The 12,811-nt window shown below is 43.0% G+C and overlaps 1 protein-coding gene across 9 annotated transcripts in view; it reads right to left on the reverse strand.

Annotated features, from left to right (window-relative positions):
- Positions 1-12,811, reverse strand: part of ZNF131 (zinc finger protein 131) — a 32,996-nt gene that overhangs the window by 12,598 nt on the left and 7,587 nt on the right. For all 9 annotated transcript variants that reach the window (XM_033421181.2, XM_033421179.2, XM_033421184.2 and 6 more), the window contains one exon: positions 10,413-10,557. In XM_033421181.2, coding sequence (XP_033277072.2) covers positions 10,413-10,557 — 145 coding nt within the window. The remainder of the gene's footprint in view (positions 1-10,412; positions 10,558-12,811) is intronic.

The following is a 12,811-nucleotide window of genomic DNA, read 5'->3' on the forward strand; positions in this document are numbered from 1 at the left end:
ACACAGTTAACAGAAAGGCACACCATAGACCAGGAGAAAATATTTGTAAACATGTATCTGTCAAAGGTCTTATATAGAGAATACAAAAAGAATTCGTACAATTCAATAAACTCAACGGCTTAAGACAACTGTTGGGAGACAATTCCCCGTGAGTCCCTTGTGTTTCTGCGTATCTTGTGAATTGACAGCTTTGGTTCTGGACTAGTTTTCAAAGATGTTTGCTGAAGAGCCAACAGCCTGGGAAGACAGAGTGGCTGCCACTGGAGAAGAGGACACCTTTACTTACTGTCCAATATAATAATGTTCCCCACTGTGGGATAAAGGTCAGGCAGGTTTGTTTGCAGCCCATTCTAAAAGATTTTGGTTTCCTAAGCTGGAGATCCTTCAGCTGTGATGAAAACGACCACACGCAGAGCATTCACCTGGGCCACTCTATGTTACCCCTGTGGGACTTAAGGAAGGGAAAAGTGGCACAAATAGAAAACTCATGCTGCCTGCTGTGCAGAGAATAATAAAGTCCTTCTTTCTGACCTACGAGACCCGTTATCTTCTATCAGCATCCATGAAACCATGGCAGGATAATTTCTTGGCTTGCAAGTAGGATAAACACTCAGATCTCTCACAGATCTTGCCAAAGTTTGGCAACCAAGAACAGGATGCTGAAAAAGACAAGGCTTTCTGGAACAGGAAGGATGAGACCTCACAGAGCAAATGGAATTTGAGGAAGCCTACTAGAGCTGGCAGTAAACCTGTTTACCAAATTGTATGGTCCACTGGGCAATAAATGGTCCTCTACTTATTTGCCTATTGCTCTGAGTTCAACTGTGTGCCCCCAAAAGATATGATGAAGTCCTGACCCCTGATAGCTGTGAATGCGACCTTATTTAGAATTGTCTTCGCAGATGCAATCAAGTTAAGATGAGGTCATTAGAGCAGGCCCTACTCTAACTAAGTCTTTATAAGAAGAGGGACATGTGGACCCAAAGAAGAGAAGGCCATATGAAAACACTGAAGGAAGACAGCAATGTGAAGATACAGGTAGAGATTGGAGATATGCTGCCACAAGCCAAGGAACACCTGGGGCTACCAGAAACTAGAAAGGGCAAGGAAGGATTCTCCCCTAGAGGCTTTTGAGGGAACATGGCCCTACCAACACTTTGATTTAGGACTTCTAGCCTCGAAAACTGTGAGAGAATACATTCGTGTTGTTTTAAGACATGCAGTTCATGGTACTTTGTTATGGTAGCCCCAGGAAACGAAGACACCTATTAATGAGGAAAAACTGAGAAGGTGGTTACAGGATGAGTACTGGGCAGTAAGTTTAAGGACAGCTGCTGGAATGGTGTCCCAGTTGCTGCAAACTTGCTAGGGGTGGGGGAGGCAGCGGAGGACTTCCCTGCCAATTGGGTGGTCAGCCTGAAGTCTGCCCACAGTAACAATTAACACTAAGATTCAAAGGGAGTAGGAGGGTGGAGACAGAAGGTTCTGCCCCTTTATAGACAAGTTACTGCCACATGTACCTAAACCAAGTGTGCCAGGAGGGAAATTCACAACTGCTACAAGCAGAAACCAGTTGAGTCATTAGAACTTTGGCTGGTCCACATGGGAGATGAGGGGGCAACATAATGCTTGTAGAGCAAGGAAGAATTGCAACACCTGGGCCATCTCAGGGCTCAGCTCCTCCTGCAGTTTGTCATGTCCACCTGAGATCTATTTGGAGATGACTGTAAAAGACTTGAGGTTTTTTTGCAGTGGGTCCTGGCTGCCATAAGTGTGCTGTGGATGCTCTTGGGGAGACTTCTCTGAAGCAAATTCCTACGATGAGGCATTGACTAGCAAGAGTCTTCCTGCCCAACTGGGTTTATAATGCTGATGAAGATGAGTCACTGGGGAATGAAAAAAGGATCCAAAGTAATATAAAATTCTTTGGTCAGGTCTGCTGAAAAGCCCCCTTTTATGTTAGACCAGGAAAAAGTGTAAGAGATGTTATCATGACAGTGGGGCAGCAAATGTCCAAGATTAAGCTACACTCTTGAAAAAAAGCCACCACTGCGGAAGTCAAGTCTGAGTCATTTAAAAGGCATAAATGACATGGCCCCAACCAGAAATCAATGTGGATGGGGCTACTGAATCAAGGGGTCCCCCAAACTGACACTGATAGTGTCAGTAGTGATGACTTTGCGGCCTGATAGAGGGCTTTGAGTGGGCTGAAAACACTGGAGGTTTGTTTGGCTGAGCCACATGCAGCTCCAGTGCTGCTTGAAACCAAAATGTACCTTGCTCACTGGCAGAGAATCACTTTCTCCCTCCATACCACTTCCCCCCCTTCTACCTTCCCGTTGCCTCTAACTTGACCTCAAGAGCTTGGAAAAGATAATTAGGGTTGGAGCCAAGGTCTCCTTGTTCCCAAGGGTGAACAGTGAAGACACCATGTATGCATCCAAGTATGCTGAGGAAAACTCAAGAATGGGAGAGGCTCAAACTTCCATGGCTCTGTTTTATCCAGCAGGTGTCCAACTCACCATCCCACCTGGTTCCACAGAGAGGAGGCGCTTACATTCAACTGATGGGGCTTGGGCAAGGTTCACAGCAGGAAAGGGAGGCTGTCCTGACCCTGTGGGTGGGCCTGATTCTACATACTGTTGTTGCTTTGACATCTGAATGCACAGCAGGGATTGGTATGGCATGTGCATTTACCACTTCTCATCCCGTAAGTACCAGATATGGAACATCCCAATTGAGAAGAGCCAGATGTAGAGAAGAGCTACTGGAACAAACTCCCCTAACATTAGCCACCAGTAGCTGGGTCAGGATTTAGCACAAGTGTCTTATCTTTTGATATCTAAAATTTGTACTATACTGTTGATATCCTACTGACTGGCAAGCCAGAAGTCTCAGTCTCAAAGGCCCTGACCGTAGTGTTATGACACCTCTACCAGCAGAGGTTGCTGATAAATCCCAACAAAATTCAGAGGACTGCTCACCAGGTAAAGTTTCTTGGGACTAGACAGGCAGATTCACAACACTCAATCCCCTGCAGCAGTAAAAGAAAACCTGTTTTTTCACCTCCTCCCTCTTCCCACCAAAAATGAAACCCAGCATCTTACTGGACTTTTTAGGTACTAGAGACAATATGTGCCTCACCTGCGCATTCTACTTTCTTCGTTATATCGGTCAATATGCAAAACAGCATCTTTTAAGTGGGGCTCCAACCAACAGGCTGAATTGGAAGTTTCCATCAAGCTGTGGCACAGTCTCTACCTTCGGGCCCCAAAACCCTAACGACCTCTTTGAGCTGTAAGTCTCTGAGACTGACGCTTTTTGCAGATTAGAGCTTCTGGCAAAGGGAGGTGGTCTCCACCCCAAGGTATTCCCTGGAGTTTGGACTTGCCAATTCCCTGACATGGCTACAAGGTACACTCCCTTTGACAAGAAAGGATTAGTTTGCTATTGGACTCTTGTTAAAAGTGAAGCCTGATCCATGGAAACTTTGAGGCTCTCTAGCCTGATACTGCCGTTTGGGACTGTGTTAACTAAGACCTCATGACTAGCAAGGTAAGATGTGCCCAACAAGTCTCACTGGTCATAAAGAAACAGTGACAGTCAAGAAAGCAGCTGGTCTCTCGGCTTTACATGAGAAAGTGGTAGCTCCCCCACGCTGCTGCCCAAAGAAAGCCACTAGATCGATGGGGTCTTTGATTCACTGACGGTCTGGCTAAGCTGAAGGCTGATGGTATTCACTGGGCTGCTGCGGATGCTCAGCCTTAGCACCAACTTTGCAAAACCAAAAGTGGACATGGCTGCTCTGCTCAGAAGGCAGAACTCAAGGCTGTCTTTGTCGCTCTGGATGACACTCTCCACTATGAGCCTTGTATTTTTACTGACTCTTGGGCTGTTGCAATGGCCAAGCTGTCTGGGAGACCTGCAAGTCTTGGCAGATTAGACACCCATCTTTCCATAACTGTGGAAACGAAGAGCAGCTATTGATTCAACTCTCTGGATAACTGATTAGACGCTCATGGTAAAAGCCTGTTCTCTGATACCAACTGGAATCAAGCTGCTTATCAACCTACACTGCCCAGACTTCCATCACTGCCACCTAGGCCCAACATTATTCTGAACATGGTGACACATCCACCATCAGAGACTGAGCAGAAAGTCAAAGACCCTATGCTTCTGATGGAGAAGTTGCTACCGCATGTCAGACTTGTGACACCTGCCAAAGTTGGCCTGTTTGTTTCATGGTGAATGAGGCCAAATCATACAGGGCATTGTGTCCAACTGTACCTGGCAGACTAACTACACTAGACCTTTCACCCCATCTCAGGGCTATCCCTGATGCCTCACAACTACTGACACTTTTTCAGGTTACACTGTTGCTGTTCCAGTCTGAGCAGTTGGTTCTGGCCACACCAGATGGCTCTTGAAACGAAGCTGTGTCATATGTTTAGCTTTCCGGACCATCTGCAGTCTGATAATGATGCACCAAAAGCTATTCAATTGGCTGTTAGTCAAGGTATTGTTAAAACTTCCAAGCTCCCTGCCATCCACAGATATTGATATTGTAGAGAATTACAATAGTTTCCTCAATTATTGACTCAAAAAGATTTCAGACTCTACTTCCCTCACTTCCTCCTTGTCCAAAAGTCCTAGTAAGGCAGTTTGGTCATCAAACTGAGCTCTACCCGGAAAAGGATCATCTGTTTTTAGCTGCCTCCTGGGTAATGATCAAGACTAATGGGGTGTGAAGTTACATAAACCTAAATGGAAGTTCAGGATCTGTCCCGACCATTCTCAGACACGATCTTTTTCCTTCTGCCTAATGGCAACCCTGGGACAGCCTGGTTGGTACCACTTCCAGGTGACAGCCTGGTCAAAAGTGGGCCTAGCAGATTCAAACCTAGTTCAAGTTCAGCCATCTGGATTCTCTTACTGAATGGACATCATCTTAGATCCTAAGAATAATGACCACTTGGTTGAATATACTGCTTGCCAAGTACAATCAGATTGGCCCTTGTGAGCCAAAGTGGGAGACATAACAGGTCTCTTAAGTTTTATAAAATATTCTTGTCCCTGACCATTCCAGATGAAAGGTCTGGGTAAGGGGAGGAGATGACTGGAAAAGGGATTGAGTTACAGCTACTAGAATAGGATACACTGATTTTGTGGAGGTGGAGGGAGAACCACCACCCTGGAACCTGGAGAGAAACCTCTTAGACTCCAGGAGGTATGGGGGAAGAAGGGACATTAAAAATCTTTGTTCTTCAGAACCGCTCTTAGAGCCTTCCTCAGGTAGGAAGAGGCTCTCATGCAGCTCTCCCCAACTGTTGCAACGTGCTGGATCTGCCATCCCACGTCAGAGGGCTCTGACAACTGGATCACCATCTCTCTTAACTTTATCGAGAAGTATTTTGCAAACAGCAGGGGATGGCCAAGCGTCCTGCATGCTCCATGCAAAACAAGAGATGTTGGCCCACTACCATTCCCAAAGCTGAGGCTCAGTTCGCGAGGTGGCTGACTGCCATTCAGCTGGCATCCAGGTGCTCAGGATAAACAGAACAGACCGAACTGGCTGCCCTCAGACATTCAGTCCAAAAACAAGGCCTAGACCCAATCATTCTGAGCTGGGAAAGAGGGAGACAACGTTGGTGACAATGTCAACCTGTGCCCCTGACTGATGAAGGTCCCCCTTTGGGGGCACAAACAACTATACTTCCTGTATGGAAGCCAGGTACTAACTTCCTTCCCTCCCAAAAATATGCCTTGCAACTCTGAGGTGGGAAGAAGGGACCATCCAGTGTTTAGGGAAACACCACTGGTAGATCACTTTAGTTCTCAGATGACCATGGAGGTCTCTCCAAAATGAGCCTACCCTTGGGACTTCCCTGGCAGTCCAGTGGTTAACACTCCGCACTTCCAATGCAGGGGGCGCGGGTTCAATCCCTGGTCGGGGAGCTAATATCCCACATGCCGCCTGGGTGGCCAAAAGTGAGGCTACCCTTGGTTACTTGGGGAAGTGTCCTGGAGGAATAACTGACTTATTTATGCAAGCCCTACGGGCAGTTTTCTCTACAACGGGAGTCATCCAAATAAAAAGGTGGGGACTTGAGAGTCCGCCTGCCAATGCAGGGGACACGGGTTCGTGCCCCGGTCCCGGAAGATCCCACATGCTGCGGAGCAGCCAGGCCCGTGAGCCATGGCCGCTGAGCCTGCGTATCCGGAGCCTGTGCTCCGCAACAGGAGAGGCCACAACAGTGAGAGGCCCGCATACCGCGCAAAAAAAAAAAAAAAAAAAAAAAGGTGGTACAAAATTTGTGCCTGACTCAAGACAATGTGATCAATGACACTACTTGGGCTCTGGAAGGTATTCATGTCAGCCTCAAATCACTGGCCAGGGTTATTACGGAGGCTAGACTTGCCCTAGACTTCCCCCCTGTGGACCAATGCTCAGACTGTGCAATTGCTAAAACATCTTGCTATACTTAGATTAATGTTTAGGGCTAAGTGGAAAAGTCAATACACAAACTAAAGGAGAAAGCCACCTGGCTTTCTAGGGATTTGTTCAGTTGGTTGAGTGCAGGACCTTAGCGGGGGTAGGTGCACGCTTAAGCTTAGCACTGCAGGGTGGCCACATCCTGCTACTTGGAGTGCTGCTGATAGTTGTCTTAATTAAATCCAGTGTAAGAAAAACTGAATGGATTAGGTCCCAGTCCCCTATTTGTCACATTAATCAGAGTGGTCACGGAGTAGTGTGCTCATGGGAAAATTCACCAGAAGCTAAAACAGTGTAGAAGAAAACGCTCCATGGATCCCTCATGTTTCTGCATATCTTATACACAAACACACTGGCAGTCTTTTGTTCTATCTTTCAAGGTTGTCTGTACAGCAAATTGCCTTAGAAAACAGAGCCTGTCTTCCACCAGAGTGGAGGGCAGGTTCATTTATTATACAGAATAATAAAGATAACAGCCCCTCTGGGGCAGAAGCTGGGCAGGTTTGCTTACAGCTCATTATAAAAGATTTGGGTTTCCTAAAGCCCAGAGTTCCTCAACTGTGATGTAAACCACTGTGAGCACGGTACACTCCGAGGCCACTGCATCATTCCCCACTGGACTCAGGGCGGGGCGGGGGTGGGGGGGCAGCATGAGCTTCATGTTGATATGAACATGAAACTCATGCTGCTCCATATGCTGTGAGAGAAATAAAGTCCTTTCTGACTCATGAGTTTCATGTTTTCTGCCAGCATCCATAAAAATGTGGCAGGCCAACTTATTAGCTTGCAAATAGGATAAAGTCTTCCACCTGTCAGTTCTTGACAATATCCCAATTTTAAAAACGGGCAAAAGATACTTCACCAAAAAAGATAAACAGATGGCAAAAAAGCACATGAAAAAATGCTCAACATCATTAGTCATTAGGGAAATGCAAATTAAAACCACTATGTATCTACCAACTTGGCTAAAATGAAAAAGTATGATCATACCAAGTATTAGCAAGGCTGTGGAGCAGTTGCAACTTTCATACACTGAAAGTTGGAATGTATCACTTTGGAAAACAGTTTGGCAGTTTCTTAAAAAAAAATTAAATACATCTACCATACAACCCAGCTATTCCAATACTAGGTATTTACTGAGAGAAATAAAACCATATGTCCAAAGACCTACCCACAAACATTCGTAGCCACTTTATTTGTAATAGTCAAAAACTGGAAACAACCTAAATGTCCGTAACAGATGGTATATCCATACAATGGAATAATAATCGGCAATAAAAAGGAACCCACAACAACATGGACAAACCTCTGAAATATGACGCTAAGTGAAGAAAGTCAAAGACGAAAGACTACACGCCTTAGGAATCCATTTATATGACATCCTAAATAAGATAAAGCCACAGTGATAAAAATCAGATCACTGGTCGATCAGGGTCGACTGCAGGGTCATAAGAAAACTTAGGGTGATGGGAATGTTTTTATGTCTTGATTGTGGTGGTGGTTACACTACTGTGTACAATTAACAAAATTCAAACTCTACATTAAGATGGGTGAATTGTATTATATGTAAATTACATCTTAAAAGGCTGGGGAGGAAAAAATCTGTAAGGTAAATGCTTCTTCCTAACAAATAACAGGAACCTTCTCCTACAGTTTTAAATAAACAATGATGCAATTTCAGCAAAATAAGGTCCTAGTATTTTTTTTCAGTGCCATTCAAAAAGTGTACACTATATTCCAAAAATACTTGCATATTGCAAATGTGAGAAGAGCCTTATTCACCTTCCATACCTGCAAAACAGTTATACAATAGTCTACTCAGTATAGAGTTGCCTTCACCGGTTGATTTAAACACAACTACATTATGTAATTTTTATTCCTAAATTGTATAACATTATACACAGCCAATTATAAACAGCCAATATGTAATACTGCTATCTTTCTGAAGAATTCTTCAGAGTATACTGCATGCCTAACTGGTTCATGAAACAATTCAACATGCTACTATATTTATATTGTAAAGCGCTGACGGTTATATTTATTATAAGGATCCCAGTCTTATAATAATAAACTTTCTAAAAGGTTCTAAATAGGCATGGTAAAACCGCTGTATCCAGCTGTTCTTACCCAATGACTAGACACATGAACTCAATTAAATGCCTACCAAATCCAACCTGGGCCGTTGTCACAGAATATATTCCAATGTTCTGTTACTCAGGACTTTCCCTGTAGTAAGATGCCACTCGCTACCATGAGCAGCAAAGGGACCACACAGAACATGTTTCCAAAAAGTTCTCATACAGGATTTAACCACAAATCTGATGTTGCCCCATGCATATATATTCCCCTAGTCTACCTCCACATTGAGAAGGTATGACCTAATCAGGTATATATCCTCAACACACCTCTGTTTTGCTATCCGTGTCTTAGCTCTCTCTGCAGGAGAATACTGGCTTGGTTTTAATGGGCATGCACCCATCCATCCATTCATAAATGTTTACTGGACACCTACTATGTGCCAAGCACTAGCCATCAGAGAAAATATACACACCACGCTCTTGTCAGAAAAGTCTAATCTTGAACTCTGTCACCAAACTAATTAAAAGCTCATTAGGAGAAATAGTATTTTTGGATGACTACAATTCAATTATTTCTTAGTTATTCTAAGTTATATCTTTTGACTGAACCACATCAGTGAGTCAGACTAGATCATTCTGTCCCATGTGAAACTGATTTTACCAAACTGCACATTAGTGTTACACCAATGACCTATATTGAGGGTCACAAGAAACAAAGCCAGGAGATAATAACAACCCCCATGCCAGACTCCATGCTAACCACTTTACATTCATTCATTCAACCCTCACAAATAATCCTATGTAGAAAGTACCATTTTTATCCCCATTTGCCAGATAAGGAAACTGAGTAGCTGATAGCAGACCGAGGCAGTCTGACTCCAGAGCTCTTGTTCTTAGACACTACCATGCCACTATTCATTATGTAAGATGCTGAGGTCTTTATTCATTATATCACTTAATGTTTTCCTAATAACTTCCTATGAGAAATTGTGTGTTTTAATACCAAGAATGGCTCCTAAGCAATTGATTTGTTCTCATCTTATTATAAATAATGTAACTGAGGTGTTTTTTTCCCCTTTTTCTTTTCACTAGGTACTTCAGAACTCAGAGCTAGACTCAGCCCATCTAGCAAGTGTACAGACTTAAACAGCATGCATTTTTGCCATCACATTTCTAACTTCACTGATTATCACTTCCACCTGGCCTATTTCTTATATCTTCACCGATTTCCTCACTTTTTTTTTTTTTTTTTTTTTTTGCGGTACACGGGCCTCTCACTGTTGTGGCCTCTCCCGTTGCGGAGCACAGGCTCCGGACGCGCAGGCTCAGCGGCCATGGCTCACGGGCCCAGCCGCTCCGTGGCATGTGGGATCTTCCCGGACCGGGGCACGAACCCGTGTCCCCTGCATCGGCAAGCGGACCCCCAACCACGGCGCCACCAGGGAAGCCCCTCCTCACTTATTTTTAAACAGTACCATATTAATCTTTGTAAGCCAAACCACTTTTAGAGTAAGTCTTGGTACAATTAACAACCTGAATCCACAGAATAGTTTATAGGAACCCAGAGAACTCCTAAAAAGATGCCTAGTCCTCCTTATTTTATTAGAAACAAAAGATGCTACTTGAGTTAATATTAGCACAGTTTTTACATAAGGACAAGAAATCAAGCGTGAAGGAAAGAACAATCATAACCAGTAGAACTTTATAGATCCTTAAATACATATTCTTAATTTCAAAACATCAGTTCTTTACAGCATGATACATACAATACATTCTTGACTAACAGGGTGAACGTGACTGAATATAACTATTCGTTCCCTATTAAGGAAATAAGTAATTACCTGACTTCAAGGGCTTTGATAGCTTCTAGCATTTGTAGAAACTCTGCTGCTTTCCATACATCGTTGGCTTCTTCTTCTCCTTGTATCATTAATTTTGCTGTATATGTGAACTCAATCAAATGACGAAAGGCCATTTTACTAACACCTGTAAAAAAAAAAAAAGACATGCATTAACATGTATTCACATTGATTCAAATCTTGTAACATTTAGTAAAGAAAAAAATAGAAGCCCAGTGTTTGGAAAATGATTAGTATTTGTCACTTTGGAAGATAATTTCCTGGCAGAATTCTCATTTACAGTATAATAATTTTGTAGCCAAGTTCAGCACTAACTAGCAAACTACTTTAAGATCTTTCCCAAAGACTTCCTAAGGCTCTTACAGAACAGTAAAATCGATCACTCAAATACACGAATGGGCTATTACATCAGACATGCTATGTTGCCTGCCAGGGAGCTCTGTGTCAACTCAGCTCCAAAATCATCAATAGCTTTCAAAAGCTTAGCAAATAAAGTTCAGTACCATTCTGCCTTTATTTCAAGGTCCTTCACATTATCTTTCTACTTACCACTATTTTTCCTTCCAAATTTTAAACTATATCAAACCTACACTATATACTGATCCTCAAACAAACCCTTCACTTTCTAAGAATTTCCTTGCCTTCCTTAACACCCTCCATGCTGAATGCTTTATCACCTTACCTCGACAAATCCTACCACCCTTGAAGGACCAATTTTAATGCCACATCTTTAATGAACCTCTTTAATAGTTCCCTCAGGCTGAACTCTGTACCTGGTCTTATAGTTAAAATTCATGGACAACTCTTGACTGTAAGCTGCTTTACGGAAATTTGCCTCTACACCCACCTCACAGTACCTAACACAATGCTTCCTAAAATGCAGGCACACAAAGTAGGTATAAATGGATAAAGGCCAAAGTCACTTTCAGAATTAAGCTTCCACAATCCCAAGCTTTCTTTGAAAGTTTGTTTAAATTTTGGCCCAAAATGATACTCTACTTCTTTGTGCTCTTCAATGCTATATAATATTGTTTCAGTGTGCTAATGCAAGGCTATGGAAAGCTATTGACAGGAACAAAGAGAAAACTCGTTTTTATAGATTTTTTTTATGCTAAAAAAATGCCCAAGACCAAGCTGCACACAATATGCACAATTACAAATACAAAACAGGAATTTCCTGGCAGTCCAGTGGTTAGGACCCCACGCTTTCACTGCCAAGGGCGCTGGCTCAATCCCTGGTTGGGGAACTAAGATTCCACAAGCCGCCCTGGGTGGCCAAAAAAGAAAAAAAATAGGAAAAGAAAAAATATTTTTATGTTCTTCCCATGTACTTTATACACCTGAATGTGGCCTTCAGGACAACAGTAAGAATACTGGTGGAATATCCACCATCTTCTATATGTGTTAGGAAAAAATATCGTTCAGGAAGCCAACTTTCAAGTTTCAGTTCAGTCTCTCCATGACTTGTGCAATCTGGGGCAAGTCAGAACCTCTGAGCCTCAGAAAACTCATCTTCAAAATGCCTGAAAACAATCTGAATATTGAGAAGCACCATAAAATATAATGTAATATGACCAAGTTACATGCTACCAAATAAGCAAACTAAAAATGACTGGATTCATTAATGGCTAATTTATTGGGTCCCCTAATCTTTTTTCTCCTGGTTGTCTTTTTTATTTATTTATTTAGTTTTTTGCGGTACGCGGGCCTCTCACTGCTGTGGCCTCTCCCGTTGCGGAGCACAGGCTCTGGATGCGCAGGTTCAGCGGCCATGGCTCACGGGCCCAGCCGCTCCGCGGCATGTGGGATCTTCCCGGACCGGGGCACGAACCCATGTCCCCTGAATCGGCAGGCGGACTCTCAACCACTGCGCCACCAGGGAAGCCCCTCCTGGTTGTCTTTTAACCATGTTCTTTATTATATGAGAGTAGCCTGAGAAAAAGACAACTAGATTTTGCTGTTTTTTTTTTTTAAGGTGTTTTGACCAAATATTTAAAAGTGCAACAGAAATCTTTCCTAAAAACAATGTGTAAATTTTTCCTGAAGCAGAATGAGATTTTGATTTTTAATCAAACACACATATGTATGCCTACTATACATATCAGGCAGGACTCTAAACACTTTACAAATCATCAACTGACTTAATCCTCCTGACAACCCTATGAAGTACTATTATAATCCCCATTTTACAGATGAGGAAATTGAGGCACAGAGAAGTAACTTGCGAAAGTCACATAGTTATTAAGTGATAATACTAGAAGCAAACCCAGATGGCCTGACTCCAAAGTCCATGATAAAGATTTTTAAATAGGATGATGGTAGGAAACATTCCTGCTTGGAAGCGTCTGAATACCCATGTCTCATTCACTACAAGACTGCAA

Source organism: Orcinus orca, chromosome 3 (assembly GCF_937001465.1).
Source record: "Orcinus orca chromosome 3, mOrcOrc1.1, whole genome shotgun sequence".
Lineage (NCBI taxonomy): Eukaryota > Metazoa > Chordata > Mammalia > Artiodactyla > Delphinidae > Orcinus > Orcinus orca.